General features: G+C 45.4%; 1 protein-coding gene across 3 annotated transcripts in view; it reads left to right on the forward strand.

The window, feature by feature from the left end:
- Positions 1–21491, forward strand: part of LOC129846357 (leucine zipper putative tumor suppressor 2 homolog) — a 92280-nt gene extending 70789 nt beyond the window's left edge. For 2 of the 3 annotated variants that reach the window (XM_055914282.1, XM_055914281.1), the window contains 7 exons: positions 9173–9412; positions 9788–10202; positions 13263–13991; positions 14993–15115; positions 16015–16161; positions 16273–16803; positions 17149–21491. In XM_055914282.1, coding sequence (XP_055770257.1) covers positions 9210–9412; positions 9788–10202; positions 13263–13991; positions 14993–15115; positions 16015–16161; positions 16273–16803; positions 17149–17436 — 2436 coding nt within the window. In that variant the 5' untranslated portion in view covers positions 9173–9209 and the 3' untranslated portion in view covers positions 17437–21491. The remainder of the gene's footprint in view (positions 1–9172; positions 9413–9787; positions 10203–13262; positions 13992–14992; positions 15116–16014; positions 16162–16272; positions 16804–17148) is intronic. The other variant, XM_055914283.1, reaches the window with a different exon arrangement.
- The last annotated feature ends 76 nt before the right edge of the window (positions 21492–21567 follow it).

Raw genomic sequence — 21567 nt, forward strand, 5'->3', positions numbered from 1 at the left:
GTCCGGTTGTGATACAGCCCGGGATCGAACCAGAGTGCCTTAGACCAGTGCGCCGCTCAGGAGCCATAAGCTAGTAAGGAGTGGACACACACGCGCTACAGGTCTAAAAGCCATGTGAGGGAAGGTGACAGAGACATCAGACAGACAGTCTCTGTGGAGGAATGTAAGGGCAATAACCTCCAAGCTTTTGGACAGGCATGAAAGGAGATCTCTCTTTGTTAAAGAGTTAAAGTAACAGTATCTGTTTCAACCCATCTGAGATTTGAATGTAAAGTTTCAGTGGATGTGTGACCAATGGACATGGCTCCTTATTAGGTATGGTTTAAACTTTAACATGACTCACTCATTCTTTTCCTATATCTCTGTTTCTCCTAGCCAGTCAGCGAGTCAGTCAGCCAGTCACTCAGTCAGTCAGTGAGTCAGAGAGTCAGCCAGTCACTCAGCCAGTCAGCGAGTCAGAGAGTCAGCCAGTCACTCAGTCAGTCAGCGAGTCAGAGTCAGCCAGTCACTCAGCCAGTCAGTGAGTCAGAGAGTCAGCCAGTCACTCAGTCAGTCAGTGAGTCAGAGAGTCAGCCAGTCACTCAGTCAGTCAGTGAGTTACTCACTAACTATCTTGCTTCTCTCGCTCTCTTTCTCTCTCTCTTCTCTATCTCTCTATCTCTCTTATCCCTTCTTTCTTCTCTATCTCTCTCTCTCTTTCTCTCTCTCTTCTCTATCTCTCTATCTCTCTTGTCCCTTCTCTGTTCTCTGTGTTAAACCTCTGCTCATGTATATGTCTGTCTGATATCGTTAACTGTGACAGTGTATTATTGGGATCTCTATAGTCAGTTTAGAATTTATCTATTTTAAAGGTGCACTATGCAGTAATCACTGCGCCATTTCCTGGTTGTTAAAATTCTAATAGTTCGCCTAATTTCAGTTTATGTGACAAAACCAGCAACTATAGTGTAGAGAATCAACCACTGTGAAATATATTTTCAATAACCAATAATATTGTATTTTCTGCTGTTTGAAGCTGGTGTACAAAACCGAAAGTAGAAGACGAAAAAATTGAAACTTAAGACCAGGAACCATAGAAATAGCGCACATAGAACAGATCTACCACTTCCTAGACCTGCTTTCAATGAGAACAACCGATCTATAACTTCCATTCCAAAATTGTACATATTGCAGCTTTAAGTGTTCAAGTGTGTGTGTGTGTTCGTGTGCATGTGTCTTTGCGTTAATCAACAGAGAGACCCATAATTAAGCTGTATTCCTGAAACGTAAATCCCTCCTTACATCAATTATACATCCATGTCGTAACACTTGTGTGCGTGCGTGCATTTCTGCCTCCAGACAACACAATCTTATCTGATAAACGGAGACAATGCTTCTGCAGCTGTGTGTGTTACTGCATACTTGGAGCAAGGAACACAAGCATTTCGCTATACCCGCAATAACATCTGTTAAATATGTGTATGTGTCCAATAAATGTTGATTTGAAGCACGTGTGTGGAGGGAAGTATGACAGTCACCATATAGGCAAGCATTGTTTGTAGATTTTACTCATTTATCAGACACTCTTATCCAGAGCATCTTACAGGAGCAATTAGGGTTAAGTGCTTTGCTTGAGGGCACATCGACAGATTTTGCACCTTGTCAGCTCAGGGATTCGAACCAGCAACTTTTCAGTTACTGGCCCAACGCTCTTAACCGCTAGGCTACCTGCCGTTCCACAGGTGTGATTTTCACCACAAACCCTAACTGTTACCCTAACCCTAAGCTGCTGTAAGGACAAAAAGCTTATGCACTTGCTCAATGCCCATGAGTTCTGTGAAATTAATATTGTCACTTTTGACCTTTGGATTCCCCTACTGTATTCCTACTGTAATCAGATTGATATCCTACACCTGTTGCTCACGGTTGCTTTGCCATGGTTCCGTCACGCTATGGTGGCTTAGTAAGGGAAATGATACATCGAAATGGAGCGGTGTGGAAATGGGGTTGGAGAGGGAAGGGACAGGAGGAAAGACAGGAGTGCGGTGGAGTGATAATCCAGAACAGGAAAAAATTAAGGGAGAAAGGGAGGAAGAGGATGTGGCAGAAAATAAACATGGACAGGAAAGTGGAATGAGTGGAGGGAGGAGAAGAGGTAAAAGACGGAAACATTGTGTTGGCTCCATGCTGAAGTAAGTTACTTGACATTTACTGCTCTCTGCAACTCTAGCTATCCTTGTTGCTAGACAGAAGATCAGGGAGGGAAGGAGAGCATTCTTCAGCCAAATGGCCAGACACCCTACAGCAACTAGGGAGAACTTGGTTATTGGAAGGGACTTTTGATATGACATGTCATGAATCATGATTACTAAGGCAGTACAGAGCACAGGAGGTTGGTGGTATCTTAATTGGGGAGGACAGACTCGTGGTAATGGCTGGAGTAGAATCAGTGGAATGGTATCAAATACATCAAACACATGGTTTGATGTCATTCCATTCTGTAATTCTGTTCATCCGAAGAGGAGGAGCAGGGATTCGACCAAAACGCAGCGTTGTAACTTGACATGATTTATTTAAACAAGACAAAAAACGAACTATACTTGATACTAAACAAAATAACAAAACGAATGTAGACTGACCTGAACGTAAGAACTTACATGTAACGAAGAACGCACGAACAGGAAAAACAGACTACACAAAAGAACGAACATACAAACAAACCGAGACAGTCCCGTGTGGCGCGACAAACACAGACACAGGAGACAACCACCCACAACAATCAATGTGAAAACACCTACCTTAATATGGCTATCAAACAGAGGAAAGGAAAACCACCTGCCTCTAATTGAGAACCATATCAGGTCACCCTTTACCAACATAGAAACACATAACAGACTGCCCACCCAAACTCACGCCCTGACCGACTAACACATACAAAATAACAGAAAACCGGTCAGGAACGTGACATAACCCCCCCCTCAAGGTGCGTACTCCGAACGCACCACCAAAAGTCTAGGGGAGGGTCTGGGTGGGCGTCTGACCACAGTGGTGGCTCAGGCTCTGGGCGAGGTCCCCACCCCACCATAGTCAATCCCAGCTTCCGTATTCCCCTCTGAATGACCACCCTCCTATTCCACCCACTTAATTTAAAGGGTACCGTCGAGATAAGGGGCAGCACCGGGATAAGGTAGCTCAGGACAGAGAGATAGGTCAGGATAGAGAGTAAACTCAGGATAGAGGGGCAACTCCGGACTGAAGGGCAGCTCCGGACAGAGAGACAGCTCTGGACTGAGGGGCAGTTCTGGATTACTGGCAGCTCCGGGCTGGCTGACGGCTCTGGACGCTCATGGCTAGCTGACGGCTCTGGACGCTCATGGCTGGCTGACGGCTCTGGACGCTCATGGCTGGCTGACGGCTCTGGACGCTCATGGCTGGCTGACGGCTCTGGACGCTCATGGCTGGCTGACGGCTCTGGACGCTCATGGCTCGCTGACGGCTCTGGCAGATCCTGTCTGGTTGGTGGCTCTGGCAGATCCTGACTGACGAATGGCTCTAGCGGCTCCTGACTGACTAACGGCTCTGACGGCTCGGGACAGACGGGCGGCTCTAATGGCTCGGGACAGACGGATGGCTCAGACGGCACTGGGCAGACGGATGGCTCAGATGGCGCTGGGGAGACGGATGGCTCAGATGGCGCTGGGGAGACGGATGGCTCAGATGGCGCTGGGGAGACGGATGGCTCAGATGGCGCTGGGGAGACGGATGGCTCAGATGGCGCTGGGGAGACGGATGGCTCAGATAGACCTGGGCAGACGGATGGCTCTGGCCGGATGAGGCGCACTGTAGGCCTGGTGCGTGGTGCCAGAACTGGAGGCACCGGGCTAAGGACACGCACCTTCAGGCTAGTGCGGGGAGCAGGGACAGGGCACACTGGACTCTCAAAACGTACTATGGACCTGGTGCGTGGTACCGGCACTGGCAGCACCGGGCTGAGGGCACGCACATCAGGACGAGTACGGGGAGAAGGAACAGTGTGTACAGGGCTCTGGAGACGCACAGGTGGCTTAGTGCGTGGTGCTGGAACTGGAGGCACTGGGCTGGAGACAGGCATCATAGGGAGAGTGCGTGGAGGAGGAACAGGGCTCTGGAAACGCACTGGAAGCCTGGTGCGTGGTGTAGGCACTGGTGGTAATGGGCTGGGGCGGGGAGGTGGCGCCGGAAATACCGGACCGTGCAGACATACTGGCTCCCTTGAGCACCGAGCCTGCCCAACCTTACCTGGTTGAATGCTCCCCATCGCCCGCCCAGTGCGGGGAGGTGGAATAACCCGCACCAGGCTATGTAGGCGAACCGGGGACACCATGCGTAAGGCTGGTGCCATGTAAGCCGGCCCAAGGAGACGTACTGGAGGCCATATATGTAGAGCCGGCTTCATGGCACTTGGCTCAATGCCCAATCTAGCCCTACCAGTGCAGGGAGGTGGAATAACCCGCACCGGGCTATGAACACGTACAGGAGACACCGTGCGCTCTACTGCGTAACACGGTGTCTGCCCGTACTCCCGCTCTCCACGGTTAGCCTGGGAAGTGGGCGCAGGTCTCCTACCTGCCCTCGGCCCACTACCTCTTAGCCCCCCCTCCCAAGAAATGTTTGGGGTTTCTTCACAGGCTTCCGTGCTAGCCGCGTACCTTCATATCTCCGCTCCTGGGCTGTGGCTGCCTCCTTCTCCTCCCCAGAGCGGCGATTCACTCCCACCTTAGCCCATGGTCCTTTTCCTTCTATGATTTCCTCCCAACTCCAGAAATCCTGCAATCCTTGTTTCGTGGACCACTGTTCGTGGTCCCGCTGCTTGGTCCGGGTTTGGTGGGTGGTTCTGTAACGGAATTCCTCCTCCTCTTCATCCAAAGAGGAGGAGCAGGGATTCGACCAAAACGCAGCGTTGTAACTTGACGTGATTTATTTAAACAAGACAAAAAACGAACTATACTTGATACTAAACAAAATAACAAAACGAATGTAGACTGACCTGAACGTAAGAACTTACAACGAACAGGAAAAACAGACTACACAAAAGAACGAACGTACAAACAAACCGAGACAGTCCCGTGTGGCGCGACAAACACAGACACAGGAGACAACCACCCACAACAATCAATGTGAAAACACCTACCTTAATATGGCTCTCAATCAGAGGAAATGAAAACCACCTGCCTCTAATTGAGAACCATATCAGGTCACCCTTTACCAACATAGAAACACATAACATAGACTGCCCACCCAAACTCACGCCCTGACCGACTAACACATACAAAATAACAGAAAACCGGTCAGGAACGTGACACATTCACTCCGTTCCGGCCATTATTATGAGCCGTCCTCCCCTCAGCAGGTACATAAATAATATATTATATGTGTACATACTTTTCTTGAATTGTTAAAGATTTTTATTAGCATGATCAAACGTACAAGTAACTGCCAAAATAACCTTTGAACAGGTTATGGTAGTAGGTGCCAAGAGCACTGGTTTGAGTGTGTCAAGAACTGCAACGCTGCTGGGTTTTTTACGCTGAACAGTTTCCCATGTGTATCAAGAATGGTCCACCAACCAAAGGACATCCAGCCAACTTGACACAACTGTGGGAAGGATTGAAGTCAACATGGGCCAGCGTCCCTGTAGAATACTTTTGACATTTTGTAGCGTACATGCCCCAACAAATTAAGGCTGTTCTGAGGAAAAAGGGGGTGCAACTCAATATTAGGAAGGCGTTCATAATGTTTTGTACACTCAGTGTATGTGCGTACAGAGACAGGAGATGGCCATTCCTTGAAAACCCCTCTTACCCATGATGCTCAGTATCTGTATGCACACCAAACACTAACCAAACAGGATTAAGTCTCAAGTGTCCTCATTCCCAAGAGATTTGGGATCTCTGCTGTGCCTCTTGATTGGAATACCTGGCTTTTCCTTTCTTTCTCTCTGGAGCACCATAGACATTCCGGAAGTCTGTAGAGATTCTGTAAAATCCCAGAGGTTACTCAGATATCCGTAATAATCCTTTCCTCCCTGTGGCAACCCTGGAGTTATTAACAGATTTATCATGTACTTCCCAGTGACTGATCCTATCTGGGTAGAGGTAGAGGTAAAGATCCTCGGTCACACCACTACCCCTCAGTCTCATCTACTAGATATCAGAAAGAGAGAGTTCTCTGGAGCCTCATTCCTCTTTTACATCTCTTCAGTCATTCGTCAGATGCTATTCAAAGATGGGGAATGGAGTTGCATCACCAGACAAGCTCGTTAGGCACTTTGTTACAGTTTAAAGCCTTTTCTGTTAAGGCATTGTCATACTAAAGTTTTTCAAAACTTATTTACATAAGCTTCCAAAGAACAAGATACTTCTGCAGTGTTTTTGTGGCATTCTCCCAAATCATCCTCTGCTAATTACCCTCACTGCATCTGAGGCAAAGTAGAGCTCAGACAACAAACACACTTTCTCAGCATGATTTGGAGAAGAGAAGGTGAAGTGTATTTTAGCTCGGTCTAACTAGTGAAGGAGAATGGAGCGGGGAATGTGTGTGTGAGGGAGGAGGAGGAGTTACTTCAATAACTTTAGAAATAATCGGTGAACAACATCAGAGAGAAATTAGCTCTGGGGATTTGTATCCCAGAGTAGCAGGAACAAAACCGGGCCCCTGGAGGTCAAGGGGGAGAGGAGGGAGTCTGCCCAGCAACGGCCCACTCCTGCTGGGGTCACAGGGTTAGGGTAGGGGGGGGCACCTACCGTCCTGGAGGGTCCTCTAATGCCATTATTTCAGGCAGAGTAGACCTTGGCTGGGCTGGGGGTGAGGAGAGGGGTGGGGGGCTGAAGGTGAAAGGAGGATGTGATCCATGATGATTCTGGCCTGGGAAGTGGTCAACTTCTCACACACACACACTCACTCAGCACACAGTCACCCTCATACCTGCACAACGCGTCACCGGGGTCAAACTACCTGCCCTCCAGGACACCTACAGCTCCCGATGTCACAGGAAGGCCAAAAAGATCATCAATGACAACAACCTGAGTGATGATGGCGCCGAAGAGGAACGCTGGCGTTTTACATGCTCGTAACCAATTGTGCTATTTTGTTAGTTTTTTTGCGTTGTTTGTAACTTATTTTTTAACTTATTTTGTACATAATGTTTCTGGTACCGTCTCTTATGACCGAAAATAACTTCTAGACATCAGAACAGCTATTACTCACCACGAACTGGTAGAAGCTTATTCCTTCAACAAGTTTGACGAGAAAGATATACTGCTCTCCCGGGAACAGGCCCAGATCCCTGCCATTTGCGTGAAAAAAAGACGGAGGAAAATAGGAATGCATTTGGCAAATCTGACAATAATTATTTCGTCCTGAATCCTGCTTACAAGCAAAAACTCAAGCAGGAAGTACAAGTGACTCGCTCAATACAGAAGTGGTCAGATGACAAGGATGCTACGCTACAGGACTGTTTTGCTAGTACAGACTGGAATATGTTCCGGAATTCATCCAATGGCATTGAGGAGTATACAACCTCAGTCATCAGCTTCATCAATAAGTGCATCGACAACGTCATCCCCACAGTAACCGTACGTACATATCCCAACCAGAAGCCATGGATTACAGGCAACATCCGCATCGAGCTAAAGGCTAGAGCTGCCGCTTTCAAGGAGTAGGACACTAATTCGGATGCCTATAAGAAATCCCGCTATGCCCTCAGACGAACCATCAAACAAGCAAAGCATCAATACAGGATTAAGATTGAATCCTACTACACCTGCTCTGATGCTCGTCGGATGTGGCAGAGCTTGGAAACTATTACGGACTACAAAGGGAAACCCAGACGCAAGCTGCCCAGTGACTCGAGCCTACCAGGCGAGTTAAATGGATCTATGCTCGCTTCGAGGCAAGCAACACTGAAGCATGCACGAGAGCACCAGCTGTTCTGGATGACTGTATGATAACGCTCTCGGTAGCCGATGTGAGCTAGACCTTTACGCAGGTCAACATTCACAAAGCCGCGGGGCCAGATGGATTACCAGGATGTGTACTCAAAGCATGCGCCGACCAACTGGCTAGTGTCTTCACTGACATTTTCAACCTCTCCTTGACTGAATCTGTAATACCTACATGTTTCAAGCAGACCACCATAGTCCCTGTGCCCAAGGAAGCAAAGGTAACCTGCCTAAATGATTACCGCCCCGTAGCACTCACACTCACAGTAGCCAATAAAGTGCTTTGAAAGACTGGTCATGGCTCACATAAAAGGCATCCTCACGGATACCCTAGACCCACTCCAATTCGCATACCACAACCAACAGATCCACAGATGACACAATCTCAATTGCACTCCACACTGCCCTTTCCCACCTGGACAAAAGGAACACCTATGTGAGAATGCTGTTCATTGACTACAGCTTAGCATTCAACACCATAGTACCCATGAAGCTCATCACTAAGCTAAGGACCCTAGGACTAAACACCTCCCTCTGCAACGATATCCTGGACTTCCTGACGGGCCGGCCCCAGGTGGTAAGGGTAGGCAACAACACGTCTGCCACGCAGATCCTCAACACTGGGGCCCCTTAGGGGTGTGTACTTAGTCCCCTCGTGTACTCCCTGTTCACCCACGACTGAGTGGCCAAACACGACTCCAACACCATCATTAAGTTTGCTGATGACACAACATTGGTAGGCCTGATCACCGACAACGATGAGACAGCCTATAGGGAGAAGGTCAGAGAACTGGCAGTATGGTGCCAGGACAACAGCCTCTCCCTCGATGTGAGCAAGACAAAAGAGCTGACCGTGGACTACAGGAAAAGGCGATCTGAGGTCTACTCCTTGGTGTCCACATCACCAACGATCTATCATGGTCAAAAACCCTGTCTTCTCTTGAGAGCCAGGTCTGCCTACAGCGGCCTTTCTCAATAGCAAGGCTATGCTCACTGAGTCTGTACATAGTCAAAGCTTTCATTAATAATTGGTCAGTCACAGTGGTCAGGTATTCTGCCACTGTGTACTCTCTGTTTAGGGCCAAATAGCATTCTAGTTTGCTCAGTTTTTGTGTTAATTCTTTCCAATGTGTAAATATATTTTAGTTTTCTCTTCATTGGGTTGGGTCTAATTGTGTTACTGTCTCTCTCTCACTCTCTCTCTCTCTCTGCAGAGTGTGTTGGGTGTATGTCTGGTGTTGTCCAGGTAACATGGCTCTGGTTCAGACCCTGCCTGTGTCTGTGACTGACCACCCCAAGCCTCCCACCAGCCTCCATATCGTCACCCTCTCCCCTGTCGTCGGAGGGCCCTGTGGCCCCTTTGTCCCCGGAGCCACCATGGGCTCCGTCAGCAGCCTCATCTCTGGCCGGACCCATCAGGAGCAGCGACACTGCCGGGCTGCCAGAGAGTTCAGGTAGGGTGCTACTCATTGGTCGTAGCCCGGGTGCCACTCTGTTCATGCCCTTGCCAGCTCTATTGGTGTCCTGGTTAAGACAAACATGGCTTGAGAATAAGTGACAAGGAGTTGGCATGGTAGCACAAACAGATCTGGCACTCAGACTATATTGGTTGTGGACAAGGTGATTTTCTAGCCTGGATGCCAGTCTTTTGCCCTGTTTCTGCTCTCTTGCCAACTCCTTATGGGATTGTCATACCAAACAAGAGCACAAACAGACCTGGGGCCATCCTAGTGATTATTCCCTTACTATGGAAAAGAGCTACTGGAAAAGTGCAGTGTGCTGTAATTCTTATCAATCATTATTCTAAATGCTAATAATTTTTATTTCAGCACTAAGCCACGTCGTAACACCCCAACCACCAATTGTTTCAGGCTCCAGGGTGATAGCCACACCCTGCGCAGCGGGAGCTCCCTGGAACAACTACTGGTCATCAACAACCAGACCCAGCTCCAGCCCACCAAGCTCCAGCCGCCGCCACTGCCCACCAAGAAGCAGCCCCGAGCGGGTAACTCTGCTGGCGGAGCTGGGTGTGTGGCTGGAGGTGGTGGTGGTAGTGGAGGGAATGGGAACTATGGGTTTGTGAGTGAGGAGGTAGTGACTGTAGGAGACCAGAATGATAACCATGTGGTGACGGTGGGGAGTCCGTGTAGCGACTTGGAGGAGCAGAGGGATAACCGAGGTCTCAACGGGAATATCGGCGGTCCTCCGCCCAAACTCATCCCTGTGTCGGGAAAACTGGAGAAGGTGAGTTTCGGAGGGGGATTCCCAAAATGTCAAGTGGTTTCCGAGCTTGTGGTATCTGTGTATCCCTAATAAGTCCTATATTAACTATATAGTCAAGAAATGACCATCCCAGCTTCCTGTTGGTAATGCCCACTATCATTAGTATACTTTTCTTTCTTTCTCAGTTGTAAGTTTGACTTGAAAAATCCTCACTAACCTCATATACAGAACATAGAGTCTAGCTAGCTAATAATACTTCTATACAATGGTGAACGTTTCAGTACCTCACTATTAACCAACTACTCCCAGCTAATAAGCAGCACCGGTGGTGAGGTGCTACTATGCGACATGTTTTACCTTAGATCCTCTCTGCTGTCTGATTGGCTATTCATTTCTATTTATAGAGCGGGAACCATAATCACATATTTTAACAGTCAGTCACCTTGCGTCTTATAATCAATGTCAGAGCTATCTTATATTCTCTGACGCACTCAATGAGGGCTGAGGGAAACCATGAAGAAAACCGCTTACCAAACCTGTGTAGAGAGCTGTCATTCTCTGTCTCTCTCTCTCCTCCTTCTCTTGATCCGTCCCTACCTCTCTCTCTCCTCCTTCTCTTGATCCATCCCTACCTCTCGCTCTCCGCCCCCCCCCCCCCCCGTCTCTCTCTCTCCTCCTTCTCTTGATCCGTCCCTACCTCTCGCTCTCCTACCTCTCGCTCTCCGTCCTTCCACCTTTCTCTGTCTCTCTCTCTCCTCCTTCTCTTGATCCGTCCCTACCTCTCGCTCTCCGTCCCGCCATCTTTCTCTTCCTCTCCCCACCCTCTCCGCCCCCCGTCTCTTTCTCTCCCACCCCCTCTCTTATGTCGTGACATACTCAAAATCATTAGAAAAGCTGCGTACTGGAAACCTGTGACTATTAATGAAGCCAATCAGAGCTTTCAGAATGACCTTCCGTCCTATCAGTGTGCCTGTCTTCAATGGGAGGAGACCAGGAATTAACACTGCTGGTATAAATCACCAACGTCAGTTTCTTTTATATTTCTTTCCCTTTATTTAACAAGGTAATGCCAGTAAAGTGTTGGTCGGAGCTATGATACTACAGGATTGAGAGGGTCTTGTCTAGATTGATATCAGGCAATAAGGAAAATCATGAACATGATAATAATTCATTATTTATCGTTAACAACAACAATGTTAAGATGTATTAAAGTGAGTTTTCTGGAAATGCACTTGATACGAACAACAGGAACCATTAACAAATACTATCTTCATTAACAAATACTGTCTTCATTAACAAATAATGTCTTCATTAACAAATACTGTCTTCCATTAACAAATACTGTCTTCATTAACAAATACTGTCTTCATTAACAAATAATGTCTTCATTAACTAATACTGTCTTCATTAACAAATACTGTCTTCATTAACAAATACTGTCTTCATTAACAAATACTGTCTTCATTAACAAATAATGTCTTCATTAACAAATAATGTCTTCATTAACTAATACTGTCTTCATTAACAAATAATGTCTTCATTAACAAATAATGTCTTCATTAACAAATACTGTCTTCATTAACAAATGCTGTCTTCATTAACAAATAATGTCTTCATTAACTAATACTGTCTTCATTAACAAATACTGTCTTCATTAACAAATACTGTCTTCATTAACAAATACTGTCTTCATTAACAAATAATGTCTTCATTAACAAATAATGTCTTCATTTGTCACGCCCTGGCCTTAGTATTCTTTGTTTTCTTTATTATTTTAGTTAGGTCAGGGTGTGACATGGGTAATTTATGTGGGTTTTGTAGTGTCCAGGGTGGTTGTAAGGTTTAGGGGGTTTATTTAGAGTAGTTGGGTTTATGTTTAGTATAGTTGTCTAGCTGTGTCTATGTTGTGTGTAGTTGTCTAGGAAAGTCTATGGTTGCCTGAATGGGTTCCCAATTAGAGACAGCTGGTTTCTGTTGTCTCTGATTGGGAGCCATATTTAAGGTAGCCATAGGCTTTAGTTTGTTGTGGGGAATTGTCTATGTCTAAACGTTAGTAGCTTGTGTGTGCACTTTCGTTTTGTAGCTTCACGGTCGTTTGTTGTTTTGTTAGTTTGTAAGTGTTTTGTTTCGTTTTACCTTCTTCAAAATAAAAAGAAGTTGTATTTTCCACGCGCTGCATGTTGGTCCTCACGCTCTTCACAAGACGATCGTGAAATCATTAACTAATACTGTCTTCATTAACAAATACTGTCTTCATTAACAAATAATGTCTTCATTAACAAATACTGTCTTCATTAACAAATAATGTCTTCATTAACAAATACTGTCTTCATTAACAAATAATGTCTTCATTAACAAATACTGTCTTCATTAACAAATACTGTCTTCATTAACAAATTATGTCTTCATTAACAAATACTGTCTTCATTAACAAATAATGTCTTCATTAACTAATACTGTCTTCATTAACTATTACTGTCTTCATTAACAAATACTGTCTTCATTAACAAATACTGTCTTCATTAACAAATACTGTCTTCATTAACAAATACTGTCTTCATTAACAAATACTGTCTTCATTAACAAATACTGTCTTCGTTAACAAATACTGTCTTCGTTAACAAATACTGTCTTCATTAACAAATACTGTCTTCATTAACAAATAATGTCTTCATTAACAAATAATGTCTTCATTAACAAATACTGTCTTCATTAACAAATACTGTCTTCATTAACAAATAATGTCTTCATTAACAAATACTGTCTTCATTAACAAATACTGTCTTCATTAACAAATACTGTCTTCATTAACAAAGAATGTCTTCATTAACAAAGAATGTCTTCATTAACTAATACTGTCTTCATTAACAAATACTGTCTTCATTAACAAATACTGTCTTCATTAACAAATACTGTCTTCATTAACAAATAATGTCTTCATTAACAAATACTATCTTCCATTAACAAATACTATCTTCAATAACAAATAGTGTTTTCATTAACAAATACTGTCTCCCATTAACAAATAATGTCTTCATTAACAAATACTGTCTTCATTAACAAATACGTCTTCCATTGCAGAACATGGAGAAGATTCTGATCCGTCCCACCGCGTTCAAACCGGTGGTCCCGAAGAACCGCCACTCAGTGCAGTACCTCTCCCCGAGACCAGGGGGCAACCTCTCTGAGAGCCAAGGCACCCTCAACCTCCTCCTGCCCCTGTCTATCAACGGGAATAACGGAAATACAGTGGTCAATAACGTGAATACCGTGTTCAATAACGTGGTCAATGGCACGGGGAGCTACGGGAACGTTGTACCTCTGGTCGGCTCGTCCTCTTCCTCAGATAGCAAGAGGAACTCATACAGCGGAGGACGCAACGCTCGCAGCAGCCATTCCTGCTCCATGTCAGACTCTGGCCGTAACTCCCTGTCCAGCCTGCCCACCCACAGCAGCCTGGCCAATAGCGAGGCCTCCGGGTCGGGTTCAGGGTCTGTGGGGTCCGGGGTGGGCCCGGAGCCTGGGAGAACCACCACCACAAACGGAGGTTCGGGGATAAACGGAGGTCACTCTACCTCCCACGGTCACTCAAACTCGGACAGCGGGCGGTCGTCGTCCAGTAAGAGCACAGGGTCGCTGAGTGGGCGAGGCCAGCCCCTGTCGGACAGCGGGTCGTGTGGGCGCTCGCCCCCGACCTTGGAGGGTTACGAGGGGGTGGTTAGGGAGCTGGAGGAGAAGTTGAGGGAGAGAGACCTGGAGCTGCAGCAACTCAGAGAGAACCTGGACGAGAACGAGGCCGCCATCTGTCAGGTGAGAGGGGATTTAAGCAGGCCTAAAGTGTTTCCTCGAGGAGCAATATGATTAAAATGTTTGTTTCTGTCATTTCTGCTGGTTCTATTACTAAGCTCAATTATTCCATATATACTGAACGAAAATATAAATGAAACATGCTACAATTTCAATGATACAGTTGATATTTAAATAAATAAATTACGCTCTAATCTATGGATTTCACATGACTGGGCAGGGGCGCAGCCAGGGATTGGCCTGGGAAGGCCTAGGCCCACCCACTTGGGAGCCAGGCCCAGCCAATCAGAATTAGTTTGTCCCACAAAAGGGCTTTATTACAGACAGAAATACTCCTCAGTTTCATTAGCTGTCTGGGTGGCTGGTTTCAGACGATCCCGCAGGTGAAGAAGCCGTATGTGGAGGTCCTGGGCTGGCGTGGTTAAACATGGTCTGCGGTTTTGAGGCCTGTTGGCCGTACTGCCAAATTCACTAAAACGATGTGGGAGGTGGCTTATGAACATTAGATTGTCTGGCAACAGCTCTGGTGGACATTCCTGCAGTCAGCATGCCAATTGCACGCTCCCTCAAAACTTGAGACATCTGTGGCATTGTGTTGTGTGACAAAACTGCATATTTTAGAGTGTTTTTTTATTGTACCCAGCACAAGGAGCACCTGTGTAATGATCATGTTATTTTATCACCTTCTTGATATGCCACACCTGTCAGGTGGATGGATTAACTTGGCAAAGGAGAAATGCTCACTAACAGGGATGTAACCACATTTGTGCACATAATTTGCGGAAAAAATAAGCTTTTTGTGCGTATGGAAAATGTCTGGGATCTTTTATTTCAGCTCATGAAACATGGCAACAACACATTACATGTTACATTTATATTTTTGTTCAGTGTACCGGTATACTTTTGAGCCATACTAGTGCTGGTTCACAGTTTGACCTCTGGATGTGGTAACTGTATGTAACCTCTAAACTGTGACGTCTAACCCCTGACCTCCTGTCCTGTAGGTATACGAGAAGAAGCAGCTTCGCTGTGAGAGAGAGCTGGAAGAGCTGAGACAGAGCTGTTCCTCTAAGATGAAACAGGCTTCACAGAAGGCCCAGAGAGTACAACAGGCCTTACAGCTACAGGTAACAGACAGAGATACTTCAGTCAACTTAGTTTGAGAAGCAGGGTACTTCTTTGTGTGACAGGTATTGTTGCAAGTTACATAAAAAGCTATTATTATTATTGTTTATTACTGTATGATATGTTACTTCTGTTTCGGTAGCGTCTCTTCATTTTCGGACTGTCAAAATGTCACCCTAACACCGTACCCAAACAGGCCGCGCACGTGCACCATTGTGCGCAAATTGATTTTGTTCCCCACACCAAACGCGATCCCGACACGCAGGTTTAAATATCAAAACAAACTCTGAACCAATTATATTAATTTGGGGACAGGTTGAAAAGCATTAAACATTTATGGCAATTTAGCTAGCTAGCTTGCAAATGCTAGCTAATTTGTCCTATTTAGCTAGCTTGCTGTTGCTGGCTAATTTGTCCTGGGATATAAACGTTGAGTTGCTATCTTACCTGAAATGCACAAGGTCCTCTACTCCGAAAATTAATCCACACATAAAACGGTCAACCTAATCGTTTCTAGTCATCCCTCCTCCTTCCAGGCTTTTTCTTCTTTGGACTTTATATGGCGATTGGCATCTAACTTCCATAGTTACCACGATGACCGACCGAACTCAGTTCCTCTTTCAATCACCCACGTGGGCATAACCAATGAGGAGATGGCACGTGGGTATCTGCTTCTATAAACCAATGAGGAGATGGGAGAGGCAGGACTTGCACTCCATTCAGCGTCACAAATAGAACTGACTTCTATATTAGCGCTTGGCAATGCAGACGCTCAATGGGGCACGCGAGCAGTGTGGGTGCAATAATTGAATAACATGTATGTTACAATTTATTTTGCAATGCTCGCAAACGCGACGTGAGCGGTGTGGTCAGCATGTAACTGTCTGTGTCTTTATTTCAGGTGTTCCAACTGCAGCAAGAGAAGAAGAAGCTTCAGGAGGACTTCTCCTCTCTGCTGCAGAACAGGGAAGAGCTGGAGAGGAGGTGTGCCTCTATACAGAGAGAGCAGACCCAGCTGGGACCACGCCTAGAAGAGACCAAGTGGGAGGTGGGTGGGTCAGACATTAGGGTTGATTCATGTACACCATTTCAAAGTAAGTGATCTCAATATTCATAAAATATTTATTCTCCCTCATTTCCTCCTTCCTTCCCTCCCCAGGTGTGTCAGAAATCAGGTGAGATCTCCCTTTTGAAACAGCAACTGAAGGAGAGCCAGTCAGAGCTGAGCCAGAAGGGCGGGGAGCTGGTGGTCCTGAAGTCCCAGTTGAGAGAGGTCAGGTCCGATCTCCAGAACAGCCAGGCTACGACCCAGGAGGCTGGGTCGGCCCTACGAACACGCTCCCTGGAGCTGGAGGTCTGCGAGAATGAGCTCCAGCGCAGGAAGAGCGAAGCCGAGCTGCTCCGCGAGAAAGTCGGACGCTTGGACGAAGAGTTGGCCCGCCTCCGAGATACCCTGGCCAATCAGGAAGGAGGTTATCTTCCTGGAGGCCAGGCACTAGCCACTAAGGGCCAATGTATGAGCCTGCCCCTCCCCCAGGGGCGTGGGGGTGTGGGGGGTGGAAGGGAGGGCCTCAGCTCCTCTGTGGGGTACCGAGATGCGGAGGAGGGGAGGCTGGGTTGGGGAGGGGAGAGTGATGAGACCAAGGCTCAGAGGCAGAGTGCTGAAGCTGTGCTGGGACTCAGGCAACAGGTGAGCTCCAACAACAACGATGTTTATACTTTCTTTCAGTCTCATATGAACCCCCAACCCTCACACCATTGCACTCGTTTCTGTGGTTTCTCTAATGGTGTTCAGACAGTAAAACCTGTACTTTAATACATGTTAAAACCACACACTTGAAAAAACAATGACCGACCTTGTTTCAATAATTTTTTTACCATTTTCATTGCAGAATAGTGCTTGAATAATACTTATACTGCTCTGTTGTGTATTGTTTTAACATTGTGATAGAACAACTTCATATGGATTTTGAAATTATCAAATAACTTCCATTAATCAGTTAATCAACCAATCAATCCATGTGTTGTGTGTCAGGTGGAGAGGCTGAGGGCAGAGCTGATGTACGAGAGGAGGAGCAGTGAGGAGCAGCTGGGCGGATTTGAGGAGGAGAGGAGGGTCTGGCAGCAGGAAAAGGAAAAGGTGATCCGCTACCAGAAGCAGCTGCAGCAGAACTACATCCAGATGTACAGGAGGAACAGAGATCTGGAGAGAGTGATGAGAGAGCTCAGTCTAGAGCTGGAGAACAGAGATGTAGAGGACTACGACATCCACAGCGGCAGCAACGACATCCACTTCGAGGAGATCGCCGCTACTGAGATCTAGAGGGACCATACAGGGTGTCCTCTCGCCACAGTGAGATTTAGAGACCAGACAGGGGCGTTGTCTAACCCCAGTGAGATTTAGAGACCAGACAGGGCGTAGTCTAACCCCAGTGAGATTTAGAGACCAGACAGGGCGTAGTCTAACCCCAGTGAGATTTAGAGACCAGACAGGGCGTTGTCTAACCCCAGTGAGATTTAGAGACCAGACAGGGCGTAGTCTAACCCCAGTGAGATTTAGAGACCAGACAGGGCGTAGTCTAACCCCAGTGAGATTTAGAGACCAGACAGGGCGTTGTCTAACCCCAGTGTCCTCTCGCTCCCATGACAATTAGTACCAGCACCCTGATTTGATCTGATTTCCCCATCACTGCTACTGAGAGGTCTGCGTCCAAAATGGAACCCTATTCGCTATGTAGTGCACTTATTTTGGATAGAGAACAGGTTACCGTTTTAAATTTGCATCCAGACTACAGAGGGTGTACCTGGACTTACTCCCCTAACCACAGTACCAGCACTCTTTACTTCTCTACACTCTTGGGAAAGAATGTGCTATCTAGAACCTAAACGGGTTCTTTGTCTGTTCCCATAGGATAACCCTTTGAATAACTAGTTTTGGTTCCAGATAGAACCCTTTTGGTTCCAGGCAGAACCTCAAACCAAAAAGGGTTCCCCCATTGGGACAGCCGAAGTATACTTTTGGAACCCTTATTTCTAAGTGTGTATGCTGGCATGGACATTAAGGGAGCATCTCTGTCTCAGGGTTGATTTACTGTACTAGACACTGGGATGCACCCTCCTCTAGGCCCTCACAGGAACAGCTGACTACCTGCAGTCAGAAAGGACTCCATCACTTCGTCATTCGGACTTGAAAGAAGTTTAGGGTGTATCTCAACAGTTTAAAGTGGCTTCCTTTCCAGATTGAGATTCACCCTCAGACCAACACATCCTCATTGCCTTCTCACATGGGTTTGATTTCCCAGCTATAGTACCAGCACTCTATGGGACGTATACTATGACTTTTGACTTGAGAAACAAGCAGGCATCACTCAAACCTTGCTCAAATCAGGGTATTGAAAGCAATGGGAGTCGCAGAAAAAGGGCACAGATCTCAGATCAAGTGAAATCATATCTGTATATAGCACACAGGGGTGACTATCTGACGACCAGCACATAATGATGACACATAAAGATGACATCACCCCTCGACTGTGTTTACGTTTGTCCACAGGACTCAGAGCAAAAATCCCACTTTTACAATGTCTTCTCATGTTACATATACACTATTCAATGGATCATCAACTGATCTAGACGTAGCAATTTTAAGCTACAGCCTGGTCTTTTCTGAGTTACAGAAACACTGGAGTATTTTAATGGAATGTATAAGGACTCTTTGCACATAGTAGGTGTCAACCATTCAGTTATCAACACCGGCTAAGACACAAACTAGGCTACACCAAGAGAATACCTGGGATCATTGTGCACAAAAACTCATAATGCTCTTTTCAGTTCTGGACGTGACTGTTCTGTCTTTCTCATGTAGTTGACCTCTTTGTATGGACACAGAAGAGATAGAAGCATGTAGCAATAAGAGAGAGTGCAGCTTGGGAGATCTCGCTCTCATATCAAAGGAAGAAACAAATCTCTCTCTCTTTCCTGTTAACTAGCACAGATTTTCATATCAAAGGAAAAAACAAACATTTATTGGTTAAAACTAAAGCTGCCCGTCAAAGATATTGATGCTGCATCGGCTGCTGGGACTGTTATGGAGCCTTCTTGGATCCGTGAGGTCAGGGGTCGTGGATCAGGAAGCCTTTGGTGGCACTTTCCCTGATGGTATCACAGTGAAAGCAACAAAACATCAATGCCAAACTGTACTGTAGACCTCCCTCCCTTGTCCTCTCTCACTGTCACACACTCTGGACTGTGAATACTCTTCCGAGTATTACTAGACCCCCCCCCTCTCCCTCCCTCACTCAAAAAAAACAAATAACACTTCCTAGTCTTCCTATCCCTGACTGTGAGACTCCCTCACTGACATGTAGATAATGTGGGTGGCATGATTGCATGTCTTTCCCTGTCTGTCAGAGTCGGTCCAGATAATGTAGGGGTTTGTGCTGGACATTGCATGATAGAGTAGCCTAAGGCATGACACCCCGGTCATTATGGAACTGTTACACTGGTTATGTTATTGCCTTGGGAGCTCCAAGGGGGATGGGACTGAAATCTCTGGTCAACATATTGGCAGCCACTGGGAACCATAGAAATAAACTTACTATAATGTAATTCTATGTCTATGCTGGGAACCATGAATTAATAAGGTGGTCTTCAGTTGTGCTTTCTCATAAGAATGGATTCAACTAGAGGTGTGATCTTTTGTATTACAGAGTAAAACAAAGTATATAAAAAAAGATTCTTAACAGATAAATAAAAATCAATATGATCTATGATGATGATGTGTATATTTTTTATATAGCGCCTGAAGATATTTTGTGGTAACACCGGTACCATTGTGGGTTTAATATACAAAGTATAATAAAGATTTTTATATATCTTTGCAGGACCACACATATCCCAATGAGATGATCAATAAGAATTGGAAAATGTCTAGAAAGAGTGGAATGATCTATTGCATGCATTAAAAATCATTTTTTACATCATATTTTACAAACTCAATAATTTTTTGTTGACCAAGCTGCATTTTGATTCAACTTACTGTAATATAAACGCAACATGCAACAATTTCAAAGATTTTACTGAGTTACCGTTCATAAGGAAATCAGTCAATTGAAATAAATTCATTAGGCCATAATCTATGGATTTCACATGACTAGGCACAGGTGCAGCCATGGGTGGGCCTTGGAGGGCATAGGCCCACCCACTGAGGAGCCAGACCCAGACAATTTTTTCCCCACAAAAGAGCTTTATTAATGACATAAATACCCCCCAGACAATCTCACAGGTGAAGAAGCCAGATGTGGAGGTCCTGGGCTGGCGTGGTTACACATGGTCTGCGGTTCTGAGACCGGTTGGACGTACTGCAAAATTCTCTAAAACAACGTGGGAGGTGGATTATGGTAGACAAATAAACATTTAATTATCTGGCAACAGCTCTGGTGGACATTCCTGCAGTCAGCTGCCAATTGCACGCTCCCTCAAAACCTGACACATCTGTGGCATTGTGTTGTGTGACAAAACTGCACATTTTAAAGTGGCCTTTTATTGTCCCCAGCACAAGGTGCACCTGTGTAATAATCCTGTTTAATCAGCTTCTTTTTATGCCATACCTGTAAAGTGGTTGGATTATTTTAGCAAAGGAGAAATGCTCACTAACAGGGATGTAAACAAACTTGAGAGAAATAAGCTTTTTGTGCATATGGAAAATGTGTGATTTTTTGGGGGGACCAACACTTTACATGTTCCATCTTTATTTTTGTTCAGTGTATATACAAAAATTTGGGAAATATCCAGCTTTTAGCCAAGGTTTACATTGGTCAGCACGTTAATGGTCATCATTGTTCAATGAGATTGATCTTTCATTTGGCTGTCATCATCATCATTCATGTCACATATCTTCATAATTTGTTGTGTTTGGCATCTTCAGACTACATGTGTTAACACAAAGCATTTAATCCAAATAATATTTCATGTGTGTTCATCACATAGAAACAGATACCTCCATCATATCCTCTGTAGCATGATTTTAACACAAGTGGAATAAGTAGCACAGGTGTAGTGAACCCTTTTCACATCTCTCACTGTTTTTCAGTATCCCATAATAACCATTTGCTGTGTAAATGTCTAACAACGAACGACATTCTAGTCCTTTACGCAGACAAAATATATATTTCAAATGTAGCCACTGCGTCTAGACCAAAGCAACGCATTTGTTTATTAGTCTTGTTTGTTTTCTTCCTTAGTGTGCATAAATATACAATTATATATTTGTGTATTTAGTGTTTTGTTTATTAATCTGTGGTGTTTGTAGTCATTCATGTATATTTTCATGCTGTAAATTTCTTTGACCAAATGACTTTTTATTAAAAGATACACGATGTCCCCATGGTTGTTGGAATTCCCTGTGGTGCATTGGTACACATACATATACATATATATATGTGTGTGTGTGTGTGTA

The sequence above is a fragment of the Salvelinus fontinalis genome, unplaced genomic scaffold (assembly GCF_029448725.1).
Source record: "Salvelinus fontinalis isolate EN_2023a unplaced genomic scaffold, ASM2944872v1 scaffold_0498, whole genome shotgun sequence".
NCBI lineage: Eukaryota > Metazoa > Chordata > Actinopteri > Salmoniformes > Salmonidae > Salvelinus > Salvelinus fontinalis.